The sequence below is a fragment of the Myodes glareolus genome, chromosome 1 (genome assembly GCF_982192425.1).
Source record: "Myodes glareolus chromosome 1, mMyoGla1.1, whole genome shotgun sequence".
In the NCBI taxonomy this organism is placed as follows: domain Eukaryota; kingdom Metazoa; phylum Chordata; class Mammalia; order Rodentia; family Cricetidae; genus Myodes; species Myodes glareolus.
Genome location: NC_142026.1, coordinates 22,485,620 through 22,500,606, shown reverse-complemented (window position 1 = coordinate 22,500,606; position 14,987 = coordinate 22,485,620). Strand labels below are relative to the sequence as shown.

Sequence of the window (14,987 nt, the reverse complement as noted above, 5' to 3'; positions counted from 1 at the left end):
ACTTGTGATGTGATAGCTTTTAAATTCTCTCTTGACACCTTAGCCATTGGAAACGATTGCTTTTAAAATATTAGATCTTAGTGGCATCCCTCTGGGGGAGATTTTTTTCTCTGCATCCTTTTGAAAATAAGTTGTTTTTGCGTTTGTGTGTGTGTGTGTGTGTTTGTATGTAGGTATGTGTATGGGGTCCATTTGTATGAAGGCTTGCATATGGAAGTCAGAGAACAACTTCTTTGAATCAGTTCTCTTCCTTTCATCATATTGGTTCCTGGGATTGAACTCACATCACCTTGGCATTAGGTGTCTTTATCCACTGGAACCATCTTACAGGCCTTGTGAATTTCTTTTAACCACCACTCTACCCCCAGAGCTTCCTTTTCTTTCATGGTACTGTAATGTACTTCGAACTTGTGATTCTCTAATGTGGGTTAAAAGTATTTGCAGTACTGGGGATTGAAGCTATAGTATAGTCTCTCTCATACATGCTAGGCAAATGCTCTACCACTGACTTGTATCCCCAGAGCTGAAAGAATATTTGAAAATAAGAATGCTTTTTAGAGGATTAGAAAGATTGGCTCAGCATTAAGAGCACGCATATGGTGGCTCAAAACTGTAACTCCAATCCCAAGGCATCTTACACCATTTCTGGCTTATGCATACACTGCACACATGTGATGCATAAACATACATACAAGCAAAACAAAAAGTGAAGAAATAAAAATTAGAATGCTTTTTAGACTGTACAGGCTGGCTTTTCCAGTAAAGTTATATAGCTGCCAAGCCTGACAGCCTAAATGCAGTCCCCAAGACCCATAGGGTGGAAGGAGAACTAGCTCCCACAAGTTGTTCTCTGACTGTCTCATGCACATAATAAATTTAATTTTTTAAAAGTGCTTCTAAAAAATTACCAAGTTTACATGGTTTTCTCTTTGCCCTAACATACAACAAATTATCTTAATGTGTGAAATTATTACCTTTCTGTATCTATTTTGAATCTCAAATTGATCCTAATATTAGACTTCTTTTTTTCCTCTGTAGGGATTATAAAGTGATTGAATGCATCTTATATTCCATTATAGTGTTGTAAACATCTTGCTTTGCCTGATGGAAGTCATCATAAGTCTATCAGTAAAAGGAGGGGTTTTGGTTTATTCTTTTGAACCATACTTAATTGATATTATGACTTTATCTCTCCCATCCAAGTACTAATCAGGCCCCACCCTGCTTAGCTTCCGAGATCAGACGAAATCGGGTACGTTCAGGGTGGTATGGCCATAGCCATGACTTTATTTCTTTGGAAACTTTCAGACAACTGGGGTTTGGAATATTTGATTTGATATTCAAAGTTTGTGTGGTCTTTGAAGTCCTTAAAGCCGTATTACTAACTGTGTAAATTCTCTAAAAATAAAGTTACTTCTAGAGAAATCTGGCATCAATCTGGAGGAAGAAAATTTCTGTAGTTAATACAGTTTTTTTAAGTTATTGCGATGTCTTTGATTTCTGCCTTTATTCTTAACAGTTAATTAAAAGTAATTAGAATAATATTGTGATCTAGCTAATAATCAGTGAGTTTTATGATAGATGTTCAGGAAGCTCACTCAGAGTTTTGAAAGGCTTAAAATACCTACATAATGTACATTTTATTCTCTTAGTCAAGGCTAAGAGATAGCTGTTTGGTTTGAAATAAGAAATCTGAAGAAGGTAAGTGAACAATAGCAACATCTATTCACCAAATTCATGTTGAAGATGCAAGTGATTGGAGTTTGGCGTTGTTGTGTATTAACTCCACATGGAAACTAATGTTAACATTTCTGTTCCTTAGAGGGAAGGATAGCAGCACCTGCAATCTTAAATACTGACATTTTTCATAATGTAAAAATATGGTATACAGCTGTATGTTTTATAGCATTCCTTGGAAAAATAAGATCTACATATTTGGAGAAATGTGTAATGTAACAAGGACCCTATCTGATGTGGGATGCCTTTCTGTATGTGTTGTTTTTATTATTTGATGAATAAAGCTGTTTTGACCAATGGCTTAGCAGAGTAAAGCCAGGCGGGAAATCTGAACAGAGAGAGAGAGAGAGAAGGCAGAGTCAGGAAAACGCCATGTAGCTGCCAAAGGAGAAAGACACCAGAACCTTATGTGATAAGCCACAGCCTTGTGGCGATACACAGATTAATGGGAATGGAGTACTTCAAGATTAAGTGCTAGCTAGAAATATGCCTAAGCTATTGACCAAGCAGTGTTGTAATTAACATAGTTTCTGTGGGATTTTTCGAATCTGGGTGACCGGGAAATGAACAAGGAATCTATATTTACATCTACCTACCACATATGGTTGTATGTGGTACACGACTCATTTTTAGTGGTGCTAGGTAGAAACAAATGTTTTTATAGGTCATGTAAATATTAGAATTCCTATTTATTATACTGATGTCATCAGATGAAATGATCAACATGCCCTAGGGTTTAGAATCAGAAGTTTTCAGCAGGCATCTACTGTCTGTTATTCCAAAATTCTAGGCAACCCCCTTTAAACAATTAAAAAAAAAAAACTCCTATCTTTTAAGGGGAAATCTGATTAGTAAGTCATGTGAAGTCATAGGTGTGATCAGTCACAGTCAACTTGGTGTAAGAAAGGGGCTGCAAATCAGACTGGTTAAGTGACTTGATCAGAGACCCTGCCTAGAGTTGTCTGAAAATGACAGTTTTGGTTATTTGGGTTTCTTGGTGAAGATTTAAATACCACAGATTTCTAGAAGGACAAGATGCCCAGAATCATGCCTCTATTGTATTTTCTAATGTTCTTGGTATAGTTAGCATGTATTCCATATAATTCATGCCTCATTTTAATTACAAGCTTTTATTTTCCAGTATAATTTAATGCCAAGCATATATGTGTATATCTTACATATAATACGTGTGTGTGTATAGAATATATACGTATATCTTTATACTTTAATCTTAGCTAAAGTTGACATTTTTAAGGTGTAAAAAAGTTGTATTCACAGAAATAAATAGCGCTCAACTTGGTTTTTTTATGATATTAGTTCACTATATTGACATTATTTAAAAACTCCAGCGCCTTTTGACATTTAAGTTATTTTAACAATGTTTGTGGAATTGTAGTTTATGATAAACAGGTCCAACTTGAGAATTTTATTGCCAGTTTTTAATGATTATATAAAAATTGGCCTTTATTTCCATGCAAAGTTCTTTGATTCTTAGCATATATACATATTGAGCAACCACTAGTACCTTAAATGTGGAGTGGTTCTTTTTACTCCCAAAAACTCTGTGATACCCCCTTCATAGTTCCGCCCTCCTTGTCCTCTCATTTGTAACAACTACTGATCCGTGTAGCACGAATACTAAAAACCCAGAGACAGATAAAAGGGTTAATGTTGAACATCAGAGAAACAACCAGTAAGCCACAAGAGAGACCTTTCTACCTCTCAGGGCTCAGACTGAAGGGATGATTCTTAGACTGCCTAGACTGCACTTGTGTCTCCACCAAACCTCGAACTCCACACTCCATCCTGTATATTCTTTTTGCCCAGCCATATTACTCCTGTCTCCACCTCCCTAGTGCTAGGATAAATGGTATGTTACTCGCAAACACTTGTATTAAAGGTGTGAGCACCTACCTACCACCTGGATCTGTTTCTGGATCCAACTTGTGTAGCCCAGGGTAGACTTGAATTCAGTCTGCCTCTGTTTCCCAAGTCCTGGGATTCAAGGTGTGTGTCATCACTCCCTGACCTCTAGTAGCTTAGATTTGTACTCTGATCTTCAGACAAACTTTATTTATTAAAATACGAATATACCACTACAGGTCAGTTCTCTTTTCACTATAGTTTTGTATTTTCAACAATATTCTGTAACTGGAGTCAGAGTTTATTACCTTTGGTGACTAGCTTCTTTGAGCATAATTATTTCTTCTGACTCAAATTGAAAGTAACAGTAGTTGGTTCCTTTTGCTGATGACCAACTCATGCTCTCTCTGTTGTGCCAAGAGTATCACCACTTGCTCATCGATTACCTGTGTGCTTAGTGAAAGATGATTATTGTAGACAGCTTTTTGAGATTGTGAATAAAGCTTATAAATACACATATTGAAACTTCACATAAATAATTTTAATTTTTCTGGGATAAATACTTAGAAGTGAGATTGCTGGGGCATATTATTGGTATATATTTAAATAACTTTATAAAAGTGCCTAACTTCCTATATGGCTGTACTAATTTGCTTCCATTTGCTACAAATCTTTGTCAGCGCTTGATCCTGTCTGTTTACTTTAGCAATTCTAGCATGGTTAATAGTTTCTCATCTTTGTTTTAGTTTACATTCTTGAAAATTTGCCTTTTGCTTTTCTTTTGTGGAGTGATGTTCAAGAATTTAAAAAATTTTATGCTTTCTTTACTGAGTTGTGTGAATTTTTTGTTTGTATTTTGCTTTTTTTGATTTTTTTCCCCTGCAATCCTTAGCTTTTTCTCATTTTAACAGCATCTATATAACAAAAGTTCAAGTTTTTCTTATGGAGTCCAGTGTTTTTTTTTCTTTTTTAAGCCATATAAATCATGGTGACAGTTACTTTAAAGTTCTCAAATGATACATTTTCATTATAATAAAACCCCTTTCTTTGATGCTTTGCAAATACAACCGTGGATTTTTTTTTTTTAGTGAAAGTTAATGTGAAATTTTAATCAGTGTCTTAAATATCAGGAGTCAAAATTGTATAAAGATAGCAGTTGAAGTGGTGTAAAAGCTGGAAAGGCTGGCTGACATGGCTGGCTCTCTAAGCCAGTGGTCTCCTTATTGCATAACTGCCCATGTAGCATTTTACTTTTATGCCAATTGTCTGCCTTTGGATTTTGGGTGGCCCTAAAATTTGTTTAAATAACCTTTGTTTTCCAGAGAAGATTTTAGATTTCTAGCGAAATGGAATGGTACTATGATTTCCCATGTACTGGCTCTCACTGCCTCCCTTTTGACCAACATAGAGTTGAACATTTGTTTGTTAACCCATACAGTTGATACCTCATTACCAACCAGAGCCCATAGCTTACATAAGCCTTTAGTGTGAGTTGATTCTGTGGCATTAAAGGTATACTTTTGGGCATGTATGTAACCATTATCATCTGCTGAATACTTTGACTGTTCTTAAAAGTCCTTCTGTATTCTGCCTATTCATCCTTCCCCCTAACTGACAACCAGGCATTTCACTGATTTCTTAGTTTTGCCTTTTCTAGAGTATCATGCAGTTGGAATCATACAGCATGTAGCCTGCTCTCATTGACTATGCTTGAGTGATGCATTTAAGTTTTCTCTACTTCACAGCCTGGTTCCGTATTTCCCTTTAGTGCTTAGTCTCTCACTGTTTGCACGTGCCAGTTTGTTGATCTTTGTAGTGAAGGGAAAGAGTTTTCTTTTTCCTTTTTTTTAAAAAATAATAACTGCTTGTTTGCGTTCCTTTCAGCAGTGAATAAGAGGGTCTCTGTTACACATAAATTTATCAACATTTGGTTTTGTCAGTGTTTAATTTTAGCCATCCTAATAGGCATGTAGGATCACCACATTGTTTCAGTTTTCAGGTCCATAGTGGCTTGTGTTGAACATTTTTTGTACAGTTATTTGCTGTCAGTATATCTTTAATTAGGTACCTTCTGTTGCCAATTTAAAAAATAGGTTTACTTTTCCATTAAATTTTAAAATGTTCTTGTATGTTTTGGATAGTAGTCTTTTATCAGATAGGTCTTGTAAATATGTCCTTCTAGCCAGTGGTGGTCTTCTTCTTTTGACTAATCAGTTTTAAAAGTTTTTAGATGCCTTTATTTTTCTGTAGACTGTTGTGTGCGATTTTCTCAGTTTTGCAAGTCCAGGTACCACACACACATTAGCCCTCTACTGCATACCCTTCTTATCACAAGTGGTACCATGTTACTCTTCTTCAGATGGCAGCTCACCTGGATGAACTTACTGAGTTTTCTTTTAGTGCTTGCTGTGTGCAATCCTTTATTCTAGTACTGCCTCTACAGCAGACTCTGGCCATTTGCCCTGCTGGTGGAAAAATAAAATAAGTAATGATTACTTATTTTAATAAGTAGAGTTACTACACAGATACACATTGCTATACTATTCTCAATTTTTGTGTTAATTTAAAGAGTAGGTCAGTTATTTATTATTAACTTAAGTACATTTTAGTTTCTGTGCCAACTTATCCTCTTTTAAGAAATTGTTAATTTTTTCTAGATGCTCGAGTTCTAACTCCCTCTTTTGACCCCTATGGGAACTGCATGTGCATAATGCACATATACTCATGCAGACAACTGTTCATACATATAAATAAGTCTTTAACAAATAAAACAATCCAAACAACTTTTAGTCGGATTTTTTTTCTACCTGGTTAAAGCTAGCTATTTTTTATTTTAAAAAAATTAATTTTCATTTTGCATAACCAACAGTTTCCCCTCCTTCTCTCCCACTCAACCCTTCATGCACACCTCAGGAAGAATAAAACCTCCCATGGGGAGTCAACAAAGTCTGGCATACCAAGTAGAGGCAAGGTATCCCTTCCCCCAGAGCAAGGTATCCCTCCATAGGGAATGGGCTTCAAAAAACCAGTTGATGGACTGGGGATAAATCCTGGTTCCACTGCCCAGTGGCCCCACAAACTGTTCAAGCCACAGAACCCACATTCAGAAGGCCTAGTTTGGTCCTATGTTAATTTCCCAGGTATCAGTGTAGAGTCAGTGAGCTTCCACTAGCTCAGGTCAACTGTCTCTGTGGGTTTTCCCATCATGATCTTGACCCCTTTGAGCTCCTCCCTCTCTTCAACTGGACTCTGGGAGCTCCATCCAGTGCTTAGCTGTGGATCTACTTCCATCAGTTACTGACTGAAAGTTCTATGTTGACAATTAGGGTAGTTATCAGTCTGATTACAGGAGAAGGCTAGTTCAGGCACTCTCAACTATTGCTTAGAGTCTTAGCTGGGGTTATCCTTGTGGATTCCTGGGAATTCCCTAGCACCAGGTTTCTCCCTAATCCCATAATGGCTCCTTCTATCAAGATATCTCTTTCATTGCTCCCCCTCTTTGTCTCTCCCTCAACTCAACCATTCTGTTTACTCATGTCTCCCCCCCCCCCCCATCTTATCTATTTCACCTCCTCTCAGGGGCATCCATGCAATTGTCTCTTAGGGTTCTTGTGACCTAGCTTCTCAAGAGTTGTGGATTGTAGCCTGTTTATCTTTTTCTTTATGTCTAATATGCACTTATGAGTGAGTGTGTATGGGGTCTGTCTTACTGGGTCTGGGTTACCTCACAAAAGTTCACTATTAACTGATAGCATAGTTCTTTGAAAAATGATGCAAATAGCATCATTTGCAATGTGTGCTGGTTAATGTCTTTTTAATTTTGCACAGAGGCCGGTTGTCATAGTTTTCTGTTATTATAATAAAACATCATGACCCAAACAACACATAGAAGGAAGGGTTTATTTGTGATTTACAGTTCCAGAGGTTTAGGGTCTATAATGATGGGACAGTATGGCAGCAGGCAACAGACACAGAGACAGGGATAACTTGAGAGCTTATATCTCAGACCCAAAACAGGAAGCTTTGAAAGAACTCACAAGAAACTACACATGGCTTTTGAATTCTCACTGGTGTTCCCTGCAGCATACTCTCTTCGGCAAGGAAACACCTCCTCATTTTACAGCCACCAACTAAGGACCAAGTATTCAAATTTCCAGAAATTATGGAGGTGATATAAATTGTAAACATTGTATTATGTGAAATATTTGTTGATATATCAAAGTGTATAAATTAGTACATTTTAGAGAACATATTTTGTAATATTAACTTAATTGATTGGTCAGTTTTGTCATTCACTCAACAAATGTGTCGTACATTTAGAAATAATTTTCTGATTTGAAATGTATTCTCAAACTGGAGTGATTTAATACAGTTCACATTAACTCAATTTTGTAGTAGTTATGAAAGTTCAGTTCTTAATATAATTGACTAGATGTTTTAGTATTTGGGATACAAGACTTTCATGTGTAGATTATCTAAGCACTTTATTTTTGATTTTGGGTATAACTCAAATTTTTGATTTTGGGTATAACCCAAAGCTGTCTTTGGAATTTAGGATTCTATGTCTCTGTCTCCTCCCAGTGCTTGGGTCCCAGTTGTTTACTACCACACCTGCCCTGCATTGTCATGTTCTTATTTAATTACTTCTCAAAACTTAGTGGTTCAGTGAAGTATATGGAGCTTACCGAAGGCATTTGTAAATGAGAATGTTTCAACTTCCGCATGTGTTTGTGTGTTCTGTACCTTAATATTTGCAACTGATAAGCCCGACACTTAATACGTCATTATGTAGATGAAATTATATATCTACCCATTAGTATAATTTTACAGTTATACCAACTTTATGTGAAAGTACTTTATTAACAGCTCTATCAGCTAACACATGTGTGCACTTGTGTGTGTTTATCTTTTGGTACAGTCAATGTACTTATGAAACAACTCCAGAGGCTATACCTTAAAACTAAGGTGCTCAGTCTTAAAAGCCAAAATATATCATATTCTGGGTTTATGATATAGGCTAGTAGTTTTCATACTACTCATAGGGTAGATTATATGTATGATCTCACAATTAAAGTCTAATAACTTAGATTTCTCCAGCATTTAAGAAAATGGAGTAGTACTCTCTGTCAGTACTACTGAGTTCAATGTCCAGGACCTACATATAGATAGAGCCAATTTTCACAGGTTATTCTGTGGCCTTTACATGGACAGAGTGTAGTTCATACTCTCCCATACATACAGACACATCTATGCATGCATGCATGCATGTACATGCACGTAACACACAGTAAATAAATAAATGTTAGTTCAAAAGTTAAAAAAAATCAGGCACGATTCTCTTGGTTTTAACTTAGCATTTTGTGTGTTAAAGGCATTCTATTTTTTTGATCCTTACTTTGACTGACTTAGTAATTGATTTCCTATAGAGTGACATTTTATTTACATATATTTACAACTCAGTTTTATAGATAAGTATATCTTGATTCATTAATTAGTATGTTTCAAAAGTGCACCATGGCTTGAGATTCTCCCTAACTTATCAAGGTTTGACGTGTGTTTGGTGTTACAGACTTGGTTAGGTTGGACTTAATGAGAATTGAGTTGGACCATGGAAGACTTTTGAGTCTGAATATTTGTAGAGGTGTACAGCATAGTACTCATTTCTTGTCTTCTAGGATTGGTTCCAGGTCCCCATAGCAACCAGACTCCGTAAGTGTTTAGTTAGTTCTCATGTGTAAAATCTGCATGTACTTCTGTCCAGCTCATACTCTTGTACTTGAACTCATCTCTGAATTACATATAGCAAATATAATACAAATGTTCTAAAAAGGTTTTTATGTTGTGTTTGTTTGGAAATGATGACAAGAGCAAAAGGGGTGTGTATTTATTTTCAGTAGGAAGCAGACTTTTTCTCCCAAATATATTTGATTGATTGATGCTTGAATATGTGGATGTGGAACACACAGATATGAAAGTTCAACTGTAATTTCAAAGGATTACATGAAGAAAGTCTGTCTTCTAGGCAAATAATCTTTCCGTTGGGCTGAGAGCACAACAGGAAACTTAGGGAAGGTGATAGCAAACTTGTAGATTAGGAAAGACTTGTAAAGTTGAGTGGTCTATTGGGATTGGGTTAAGGTATATCAGACACAAGAAAACATCATGAAAATGTTTAACTTGTTGAAAATGACTCACAGTTGATATGTTTTTTTCTATGCCAGGCACTGTACTATTTGTGATGGAGGAACATCTAAAATGAGACATTCTTCCACTGTGGAGACATTTAGATTTTAGTAGAAGAAGCAATAAATAAATATGTAATGTAGTCAGATAGCAATGAGTAGTAGAAAGAAAAATGTAAGCAGAAGGTAAAGAAGTAGAGAGCTGGAAATAGAATGTATATATACAGAGATAGAAATAGAGTATGTATCAATAGAGAGATTTGAAATAGTGTAGGTGGGGAGAGGGAGGGAAGAAGAGGTTAAGGAAGACTGGGGGTGAAATTTAAGTAGAAGAAATGGAAGTGAGACCATGGGATTTGAGTGAGCAGGACAATGGCCAGTCATGGTTGCTGCTGGAGGTTTGCATTTATTGTGCTTAGAGAATTATAGGCGCTGTTCTCTGTACCTTAGATGTTGTCCTTTCAATCCTGCAAGAGAGTATTATTTTATATGTCAGGAAATCAAGTTCCGTAGATGAAGTAACTTTTCCAAAGTCACAGAGCTCCTCAGAGACCTAGAACTTGCATGCACTCAGGCAGCTATCCTTCATATCCGTGGTCTTCAGCTTCATCCCTGGGGAAAATTTACAAAGACATTGGGCCTGGTAGCCTGGAGCCAAGAACAAAGCCTTATTCACTGTAAGGATCTGGAATTTTATTTTATATTGTTAAGCCACTGGGTACTTTGAAATACCTGGGAGGTTGCTTTTGATTCTAGAATTTTGATACTAGAATTTAAGAGAGAAATCTGGATTTTATAAGCATATTTGGTAGTCTGCTGTGTGTTATAGATTAACTGCTGCCTGGCCTGTAACATATTTTTTTTTTATTTAAAGCTAAGGATTCTACTTGATTACTTTATTGAACAAATAATACATGCATGTATATGTATGCATATTTATGTGCATAAACTAATGAATTGTTCTGTTAATAGGTGCGAGAAGATGTACTAAATTCATTGAATAACAACTTTCTTCAAACATTAAATCAAGCTTGGAATGATCATCAAACAGCCATGGTGATGATTAGAGATATACTAATGTATATGGTAAGTACAGTTTTTCTTGTGTTTCTTTTAAAAAAAAAAATCAGCATTTCAAAAGAGTGACTTTCTGTCAGTTTTAGTTGGATACTGACTGCATCTTTGTAGATTGTTTTTGTTTTGTTTCTTTTGTTTTTTTTAAAGATTATTTTATGTATGAGTGTCTTTCCGGCATGCTTTTATGAGCACCACTTGCCTCCGTGCCCTTAGAGGTCAGAGGAGGGAGGACATTGTATCCCCAGTAACTAGAGTCACAGGTAGCTGTGAACCACCATGTGGATAATGTGAACTGAACTCAGTTCATCTGCAAGAACAGCAAGTGCTCTTTACCATTAAGTCATCTCTCCAGACCCAGGTTTAGTTTAAGTAAAAATACTTCCTTTGTAAAAGTCACCCTCAACCTGTGTAAATGAAGTGTAGATCATTCACATTCATTTACTACTAGAATAAAAGGCTGAAAAGACATGATTTTAAAAATTGTTTTAATGGGCTGGAGAGGTGAAACAGCTCACTTGTAAAACACTTGCCAAGCAAGCAAGAGGGCTGGGGTTAGGATCCCCAGAACCCATACCTAGTGGCTCATCTGTATTTTCAGCCTTGAAAGGTGGAGTTAAGAGTCCCCAGAGTAATCTGACTAGATAAACTAGCTGTGCTATCTGTATTGGCAAATTCTGGGTTTGGCTGAGACACTCTGCCTCCAGAAGAATGAGGAGTAAGTCATGCCCCTGCATTCACAAGTAGTAGCATGCATAAGAAAAGAAGAAAAATTAAACCAAGCATTTAGTGCTTGTGCTTCAAAATAAAAAATATTAAAAACCCTTATTTAATATGTCTTTCTGAGGTAAAGGTAGTTACAGCATGAGTTAAAAGCTGAATTTTCTAAGCTTATGAAACCTAACTGTAAATATTTTCAGCGACAAAAATGTTTTATTAATACAGTTTCTCATAGTTATATTCTTCATAGCTGCCATTCATCTCTTCTGTAAATTCTTGCCGTTGTATTACTGCAGTCGGTCTTGTTTTAGGATATGAACTTCATTGGATATATAATCTGTTTCACTTGGTATTGATGTTTTTCAATTTTTATCAGTCAAGAAAAAGATGTTTAGTGAGATGGCTTTAATTTGAATTTTATTCTCTTGCTCTCCCCTGCTTCTTCCATTCAGTTTTTGATTTGGTTTAGTTTGGTTTTTGACACAGGTTTTTTTTCTTTGTAGCCCTGGCTATTCTGGAACTCACTGTGTAGACCAGGCTGACCTCAGACTTAGCCTCCCAAGTGCTTACATTAAAGCCATGCATCCGACTTCTGATTTTACTCTCAATTAAAAAAAAAAATACTTGTAGCCATGTGGTGGTGGCACACACCTTTAATCCCAGCACTCAGGAGGCAGAGGCAGGTGGATCTCTTTGAGTTTGAGGTCAGCCTGGTCTACCCAAGAGCTAGTTCCAGGACAGGCTCTAAAGCTACAGAGAAACCCTGTCTCAAAAGAAACGAAAAAACACAAAACAAAACTTGTAAGTTTGGATGAATCTAAATTATTTCAGTTTAATTTGTTGCATCACTGCAAAGTTAAGTCTTAATGACTTGTTATCTGTTTCTTTTGTTCTTTGCTTATGTGCATGAGTATTTTGCCTGCATGCATGTCTGTACACCATGTACATGCAGTGTCTGTGGAAACCAGAAAAGAGCATCGAATCCTGTGGAACAGGAATTACAGTTGTAAACCACAATGTGGGTGCTGGGAATTGAATCTAGGTTCTTTGAAGAGCGACCAGTGCTCTTAACTACAGAGCTATCTTTCTAGCCCTGTATCAGTGTTTATGTTGGAGAACTGGACATAGTGATTTTAGTTCAACCTTTTACTCTCTTCAGTTTTCAGTTCCTTAGTTGCAGTATGGTAACAAAAGCTTGTTGTGGTTTCCTTCACTTAATGGAATAAAACGACGTTCGGAAAGTATTTATAATGAGACCAAGCAACTAGAGCCTTTCTGCTCAGTGCATTCAAACAAGCCTTTACCCCTCATTGAGTGTCTAGTAGCAAAAGGGTGAGGGAGCGGCCCCCTAATTTTCCTGGGATGGAATAAGAGGTCTACCAAAGTAACCACTTTCTGAGCATTGTTTTCTTTGTCAGGTTATGGATCTACCTTGTGTTAACAGTTTTAGGATAAATGAGATAACACGTGGAAACAAAATATGTACAAGTGTAAAGGAAGCTCGCTACTCTTGTTCTCTTTGCAGTTTTAACAGGGCTGAGCCTTTAAATTCGATACCAGCTGCTAACCATTATAAAGTCACTTGGAATTGAAATTTTGTTACTATTCAAAATTTATGTGTACTCATTTTAGAACAGTTTCATTTCTGTTTCCAAATTAATGGAATCTCAAGGTTTGTATATGGCTCTACTTCTTACATGACCATGTCAAACAGGTTATTACTTCTTGCCACCTTACTCATGTCTAAAATGAAGAATCATCAACTGGGTAGTGATAGAGCTTATATGAACCATTTATGTAAAGCATGGCCATAGTAATACGTTCAGTAAAAATTAGCTAGTATTAATATTTCCAATTCCTTAATGTTTTTGTTAACCCATATGGTAGGTAGCACAATGATGAGGTAGATCCAGTAACTTATCTTACCCTTTCCTGTGCTCTACTGGAGGAAACTTCATACTGGGTGTGTCAGTGTCAGGATTTGTCCACTGTCACAGGCCTTCTGGTAGCCCTCTTCACTGTCCGGGTTTTAGACTCTTGTCTGGTGAAAGTGCTCTCCTGGCTATAGCTCTTTTTTTTTTCCTTTCTTTGCTCAGCCCTCTGACTTCCCTCCTAGTAAAGGACTTAACTACCTCCATCTCAGAAAAGCAGAAATAGCAGTGGAACTTGTATGCACTTCTTTTCTTTTTTTTTCCCCACCTGCGTTAATGCAGAAAGACATAGGTCAGGTTTTTTGTTTGTTTTTTGTTTTTTGACCCGTGTTGGGGACCATATTTCCTACTAACTGGTCTGTACCCTTAAGAGTTTGAGAGTTCTAATGTTTTTGTTTTTAATTGATCTTATCAGCACTGGGCATGTTCAAACCATTCATACTCCAGATAAAATTCAACCACATTTTTTCTGATGGAGCATCATCTCCCCAGCTTTTACCCATTTCTCAGGTAGATGTTTCATTCGCAAATGTGGAAATTTGCTTTTTTTTTTTTAATGCCCACTCTCTGAACACATCCCAGTTAAGAATCTATCTCAGTTTTTGTTCTATTTTGTCTTTTCTGGGATCATCATGGAGGGAGGAGCTATACATCTCCGAATACAGAGAGCACTGCACATTCTCCTTAGTTACTTTTTAGCAGCACTTGGCACAACTAACTGCACTTTTCTTTTACTATATTAAGCCCTGGATCTGTGACAAAGCACTATGTGTCTCCTACCTTCTGCCTTTTCCTTCTCAGCTACTGCCCCTCCTGCACATCCTTCTTTTCCTCCTCTGTAAATCTAGGGATCTTTGGGCTTTTGGTTTTTCTTATCATGCTGCACTACTCACTCTTCCAGCTCTTTGTAATGTACATGATTCCCAAATTGTATGTATAACACTACTCTCAGAGGTTTGACTTACATTGTCTGTTTAGTTGATGGCACCCTTCATTGTCTACAAGACATTCAAACTTGGCATCTCCAAATGAACTCATATTTGTCATTCTAGTTGCCCATACAGAAACCTGACACTTCTTTAATCTCTTCTCCCTACATCTCCCATTGCTAGAATCTTATTTCTTTTTACATTCCTATCTATTGGCCAAAACTTATCGTCTTTCATTTCTTTCTTAAAATTGGTGTAACTAGTCTTAGAAGTACGTGTATGTGTGTGTGTGTGTGTGTGTATACTAGTTTTAAAGCATCCACTAGGCACTATTTTATTCTATGTATTTCTCCCACAGATGTACCTTTGTATGTTTGCTTAGTTTGTTTGTTGTTGTTTTCTCCGTAGTATGAAAAATCGTGTCACTTAAGTTCTTTGAGAATTCTCATAATCCTCTGTTTTAAAAAAGTCTTACCTTGTTCTGACTTAAAGTTTTAAAATTTGTCAAAGCTGGTGTGGAATTAGTGGTGACCCACCTATAATACCTGCCT

At 36.6% G+C, this 14,987-nt stretch overlaps 1 protein-coding gene across 3 annotated transcripts in view; it reads left to right on the top strand.

Moving 5' to 3' along the window:
* The window catches only part of Cul3 (cullin 3), a 77,645-nt gene that overhangs the window by 30,507 nt on the left and 32,151 nt on the right, over nucleotides 1-14,987 (top strand). For all 3 annotated transcript variants that reach the window (XM_087904759.1, XM_087904762.1, XM_087904764.1), the window contains one exon: nucleotides 10,755-10,868. In XM_087904759.1, coding sequence (XP_087760885.1) covers nucleotides 10,755-10,868 — 114 coding nt within the window. The remainder of the gene's footprint in view (nucleotides 1-10,754; nucleotides 10,869-14,987) is intronic.